General features: G+C 41.8%; 1 protein-coding gene across 1 annotated transcript; it reads right to left on the bottom strand.

Moving 5' to 3' along the window:
• Nucleotides 1-238: 238 nt before the first annotated feature.
• Nucleotides 239-6033, bottom strand: LOC310874911 (uncharacterized protein; the record flags this gene model as incomplete). Its single annotated transcript, XM_083787831.1, has 8 exons — nt 5252-6033; nt 3482-4077; nt 3220-3297; nt 2857-3004; nt 2019-2110; nt 1636-1693; nt 1189-1342; nt 239-362 (listed from the first exon to the last, which is right to left on the bottom strand). The coding sequence occupies exons 1-8, from the start codon at nt 5442-5444 to the stop codon at nt 239-241; spliced, it is 1443 nt and encodes a 480-aa protein (XP_083643957.1). The 5' UTR covers nt 5445-6033.
• Between the last annotated feature and the right edge of the window lie 633 nt (nt 6034-6666).

The raw sequence follows: 6666 nt of genomic DNA, 5'->3' as shown, positions 1-6666 counted from the left end.
ATGTAAATGAAAAAAAAACAAAAAACTAAATAAACAGCAATGCTGTTGCATTCTCACCTTGAGAATGTTCAAAAACATTGTTACAGACTGGTATTCTGACAGACAAGAGGTAGTGTGTGGTTGTGCGTGTGGGTACACGCAGTCCAAAAACCTCACATGTTCCATACGAAGTGCTTCATTGAGTCAAACTTTAGGAGGTACGGTAAGGGTGTGTGTGTGTGTGTACAGTCCAAAAACCTCAAATGCTCCATTGGAAATCCTTCAGTTGAGACACAAACTTTGCCAGTCTTGCCGGAATGTGCCGTTTTTTCCCCTGCTGTTCTGCCTTGGACCCTCTGTCTGGATTGATTCCGAAGAAAACTCTAAGGAAACAGAACAAATCTTAGCTACACATAAAATAGATGAAACTGAAGTAAAGAGTAACAGACACAGTTGAGACACTTTAGTTAGTGCACAAAGTGCACAAAATGTGCCAAGTAGACAATGAGATACAATATGGAAAAGAGCAATATGCAAGGAACAGGAAGAAATAGACATTGTACTGGACTATGACCAATTTGGACAAGGTGGCAACATAGGATAGATCTTTGGTTGGGATTTGCAGCCAATGTAAAAATTGTACTGGTAATGAAGGGCAACTTTATTTGTTTAATTTGGGACATTGGCTCAGGGGTAGAGTGGCCAGTAGAGCAGCTGGATGGGAACGGCGAGGTTCCCAGTTCGATCCCATGGGCTCCCCCAGAGTTAGTGTCAAAGTGTCCTTGAGTAAGACTCTGATGAACCCCTAATTGCCCTCGATGAGCAGGATGGTGCCTTGCATGGTTTCCTCGGCCATCATGGGTGAATGTAATGGTGTATGAATGTGTGTGGATGTAATGTAAAGCGAGTTGGATAAAAGCTCTATATAAAAGCACCATTTAGCATTTTCATCATGTAGATAAATATCTTGACCTGTTGAACATGGCAGGAGCCCATCTCCTGTTTCTCTACACACCCCTGAACATGTGTACAGTATTTGTAGTGTATTTGGGTGGGGCCTTTATGGCGTAGCAATGACAGATTTATACAGTATTTGGCTGCATGCCGAAAATAGCAGATCTACAAGCTCACATTGTGTTGTGACGCATTATGACAGACAATAATTCCAATAGCCCAGCTATAAACATTACAAAACCACGTGTTGCTTACCTTTGCACGAACTCCAGCGTCAAAGCCATCTCCTTCGGGTACTCAATATTGCAGACATAGAACAGGGAGAAAGCATAGGCGAGGGCCGCAACAGGGGAGGTGATGTGGTCATTTACAATGACCTGATCCACAGCCATATTGAATTGCTGGTCACCTTAAACAGATTATCACAAAAAACTAAATTTATTTAAGAAATCACACACCCACGCACAAAATAAAAATAGAATAATTGCTGTGATTTCTGGTAATCAGTAGTTTTTGTTAAGAACAAGCAAAAGATACTTTGAAACGGTATTCAACATTTTGTTTCTCAGACTTGTACATACAATTGCACATCATTTAAAGATGTTGACCCTAATCTGTATATACCTTTTCATCACAACAAATTGTTGTAAAACATTAAATGGAGCATATATACACACCAAGCTTGCTGGGATAACTACTAACCTCTGAGTAGGATGCATGGGGTACATGGGAGGTTGCTGAGATCAACATCGTTGGAGTCCTGATGAGAAAAATAAGATTGATTTTGTGTTTCCAATGTACACAAACAGTGTCTGAATCAGAGGTAACGACTAAGCATAGAAATATTACAGGGATTCTCAATATTTCCTATGATTCACACATTACAATATAATTATGTTGCGGTATGTACATGTGACAACAACCCCAAAACCAGTACCACCAGTGCAAAGTGGATCAACTATGATACATATAGTATCACTATCTATACGTTGACTCAAGTACTGTGGTTGAGTATTTCTACCACCACTGGATATAGATAATTATGTTGAGATAATTTCCTGGGGTTTACAATCCATAACACTTACCTCATTTTGGAAGAAGAGGCGATCAGGGTTTTCCTTTAAGTATCTCGCAATGCCTTTGATCAGCTCCACTGGACCATCACCCAGCTTCAACCCTATGATTGATTGAATACTTTATTAACAGTTCATACCAATAGAGCGTCGCAGTCCCGCCCCCCTACCATGGCCCAGGAAATTAAATCCAATGCATTTTTCCTCATAGACATTTCAAAAGGTATTTATTTAACGACGTTTACGCCGTGGACAGAGCCAACTCGAGTCGTGACAACTCATGACAACACAAACAATATTTTGGACCAAACAAATAATTACAAAGAAGAAAGAAAAAAAAAGTGTTGTAACCTGCCGTTTTTTCTTCTTTCTAATTATTTGTTCGGCCCAAAATAAAAGGGTTAAAATAAATTTGTGTTGTCATGATTTGTCAGGACTCGAGTTGGCTCTGTTCGCGGCGTAAACGTCTTTAAATAAATACTTTATGAAATGTCTGAGGAAAATGCATTGGGTTTCATTTCCTGGGCCATGGTAGTGGGCGGGCCTGCGACGCTCTATTATACAGATGTCTAAATACAAAATGTTTCTATATCTGTGGTGCTCAAAGGTGTAAACTGTAAAGATGAAACGGAAGTGGGGAGGAGGCTCGACTTCCGCTTTATATTTTAATCATGATAGAACTTCCGTGGCTCCAGACTGTATGATGGAAGCATTTGGAAATTGCGAGAGGCTACAGTTTGGCAACGTGAGACTACCACATAAGAAAAGATATTAGTGAATAGGATGACATACAATAGAAAATACATATTCAACACTAGTAGCAACAGGGATTGGGTGGGGGGTAATTTACCTTTGGAGTCAAGGAAGTTGTTGATGCCTGATTCTTTGCCGGAAAGTTCCTCTGCCAGCTTGTTGAGTACCGGAAAGCCAAGGAGTTGAGATGCGTGTTCAAACAGGTGAGGAGCTTCAAATAAGAATGGCCACTCTTCCTTCATGACCTTGACATAGGGGTGGGCGATATGGAAAAATACAATATCACAATATTTTTTCTAGCAGTATCACGATGAATTATATTATTTCATGTGTTTTTTAAGGTTATTGTTCAACAAAACCATAATTCTACAGAAGTATAAATGAAGGTGTTGCAAACATATATGATATCTGTGAATATCGTATCACGATACGATATGCATCATCATACACAGACCCTTACCATGACACATGTTCCATCGTTTATGGCTTCACGCTGGATGGGATACGTTTCAGTCATCATTTTTTTAACAGATGACTCCTAAAAATAGAAGAAATCCAAAAGGTTTTATAGCACACACACCTATCTATCTATCTACCCCCCCCCCCCCCCCCCCCCCACACACACACACACACACGATCTATAAGCTCGACTCCATTAACCAAAAGGTAATCCATAGTTACACAATAATCGCCAATTAAATAATGGATGGTTGCAGCCTTACCTGGTGGTGATCATGGGTTCTGAAGGCACTTTTCAATTCCTCTTGTTTAGACTGCAGTGCTGCTCTAAACTCGGGTCCCTCAACAGCAGGCTGCCACTCTACACATCCGTAGCGATCAGAATATCTGGACCTTTTCCTTCTTGGAGTGTCACCCTCGGCTGGCCTCATCCCGGAGGTTGGATCTCTCTTCATATTTTCAACTCTGTTTTCTAGCTGTTGAAACAGAACTGAACAACCGTCTGACGCAAACGGCTTATTTCCAAAGGGCTCTGTCTCTTGGAAGGAGAGAGGATATTTATCAATCATCTGCTGGGCGACATCCCGCAGCTGTGCTCTGCTAGGTCTCTGTCCATGATGCGCACAGACGTGATCATCCACAAGCAACCGAATCATGTCATGTCTTTTCTTCGTCGGTACCCATTTCTTTGAAGCGAAGGACTCCATGATTGTGGAGGGCATTTTGTGCCATGGCACAGAATATGTCTGACAGGATGGGGAGCCTGCTGTTGTTGTCGTCTCAGGTGGTGTTGGGGGCAGGACTGGCAGGTCTCTCTGTGTTGGACCAGGGCTTGTGAAGGGTGTTGAAGCTTGTGAATCTATGGATAACATAACCACCTCATCAATGTTACCATTAATATGCTGGTTCTCAGCGCCCGGTTGGGGAACACCAGGGGCACAAATGGGCCATTAACCAATTAAGACCTGAGCCCAAAGTCTACAAAATGTCTTCCAAATCCTGACAGTTTTCTGAAAAACATATCAGTGGTGCTCAAACTGTTTCATGTTAAGGACCCACAGAACTATCTGTATTTGACCGTGGACCCCCATCTGAAAATGTGTTGTTCCAGGGACCCCCCCAGAATAAAATAAAAGTTAAAACCGTTTGCTGTGAAAGAATACATATATTCAAAGATTTACACACATTTTCACAACTTTTCAAAATAGCAGATCTACAAGCTTGTAGAGCGGCACTCAGGGCCGCACTATGAGCTTGTAGATCTGCTATTTTCCCAATGGTTAAAAGCATACGGTGACAGTGCTCAGGTCTAAATGGGTTAAAGGTCTAAGGGTCAGAGTTAATTTGGACCAATAGTGCTCCTCAGACCGGACATTGAGAATTGCATTCAATTAAAGGTATATTCAGTGATTTCACTTAATTCAAATATCACTTATTTTTTTGTTTTGTTGTGATAATCCTCCCTACTATAGAGTGTGCTGACCATATAAGGAGTTCCTCCCTGTCCCCAGTTAACCCCTGGGGGTCAAAAAACCTTAGGTTTCGTTTTTGACTCTCTATCCTGATTGGACGAAAGGCTGGGTCCCACAGCCAAAAACGAAACCTAAGGTTTTTTGAGTGAAATCACTGAATATACCTTTAAGAAAACATAACACAGAATGTGTCAAACCAACAAAGTGTGAATTTGCCATTTGTGTACAAATAGAACCAAATGGACCCTTTACATGTACAGACCTGTAAGGGTCCATTTGTACTCTGAGAGTGTACACATGGAACCAAATGGACCCTTACAGGTCTGTAACTGTAGGCCTACATAATATGGAACCAAATGACCTTACATGCAGGTCTGTAAATCAGTTTACATATGGAACCAAATGAACCCGCACTCTGAATGTGTACAAATGGAATCCATTTGGTTTCATTTGGACACCGTGTGCGGTTCTTAAATTAAAGTTTGCAAAATACTAGATTATACAGACATCAATTTTGTAGCCTATGCTATGTGTACTAATGTGTGCAGGAGAAAAACTTACCAGCTTGGAAAGCGCGTACGAGTCTTCTGCACTGAATGACAGACAGAGTGTTCTCAAGGTCCGAGGCTTGCACATCGATGAGGTCTTCCACAGATGCAACTCCTAATTCCTCTAACCTGGCCAGGAGTGCATCCATTTTATCACTACTAAGTGATGGCATGGCTTTCTTAACCAACTGTTTTACAGGCTCCATGTTGGCATGTGTTTCAGAGGAACGAGCAACCTCCCACCTCTCTGGTATGAAGAAAGTGGATAATATTCTTTAAGTTTTTCCAGATTTTGACAGATGAACAAATCAGAAACATTTTCTTCAACCTCATAGACTCCAAGCTCAGGAACCCAGCTGGCCGTTTTCCCCCGTAGCAAAAGTAGGATAGTGGTTTCATTTTTAATAATAATGCTTGCTATTTGTCCCAACTGTAGCTGTCCTTTAGTATATCTCAGTACAACAAGCATACCATTTTCATATGACGTGCCTTTAACCTGGACCTTCTCTGTGACAACTGCGTTACTTGAGTTAATTCCGAATTCGTCAACTGCTGTCCTTATGCTTCGATCATACAGCTCAGGATAGAACTTGGTGGAGTCTGAAACTTGAACCTGGGGGCTAAATAAATTACCACTAGCCTGATAAGCCTGAAACAACTGATGTCTATCAGCAAGTGACTTGGTTACATTTTTGAAGTTTTTAGATGACCTGATACATCTTTTAAAATATGAATGCTTAGATTCAAAACGCATGGTCCAAGTATGTATGAGTGGGCCAAAATGTAAACTCAAGTCAGCATAGTGAAGCAGATAGTGATGCTTCGGTCTAAGTCTTTGTTATGTTGTGAGCATGGCAGAGACTGTTGTTACATGGCCTGGCCAAGAGGTGGCACAAGCATACCAGCGGTCAGTAGGAAGCGACCACCTCTTGGGGAGGAAGTTATCTAAGCTTGGCGCGGTGTGTATGAGACATGTCTGTATTGCCCAGTGTTAAATAAACAACCCGCATATTGACACAGTAACCTTGTGTGGAGTATTCAGTATTCAAGATACTACATATGGCGACGAGGACAAATCGGAAGAAGTTATCGGGTGACGGGAGATTGTTTGGTTGAGTACAAACACAGTTTATCGTTGTTTTTGATGGACACATGTCATCACAGTCATCGGAGGAGTACGAAGACAGTGTTGTGGTGGCGAGCGGCTCGGGGCCGGCGGTTGTGTCTGTGAAGATGGCTGGAACTGTGGGATCGGTGGCACATTTCGACAATAGTGTGCAGACGTGGGAGGAGTATTGTGAAATACTGGATCATTTTTTCATAGCGAATGACGTGACAAATGCTGAGAAGAAACGGGCTGTTTTGCTAAGCTGTGTGGGCGCACAGACATATACGTTGATGAGAAACTTGTTAAGTCCTGCCCGCCCG

Source organism: Protomyctophum parallelum (assembly GCF_964188405.1).
Source record: "Protomyctophum parallelum genome assembly, chromosome: 1".
Taxonomy (NCBI): Eukaryota; Metazoa; Chordata; class Actinopteri; order Myctophiformes; family Myctophidae; genus Protomyctophum; species Protomyctophum parallelum.
Note: the sequence above shows the minus strand (reverse complement) of the source record. Positions and strands in the feature narration are given on the sequence as shown.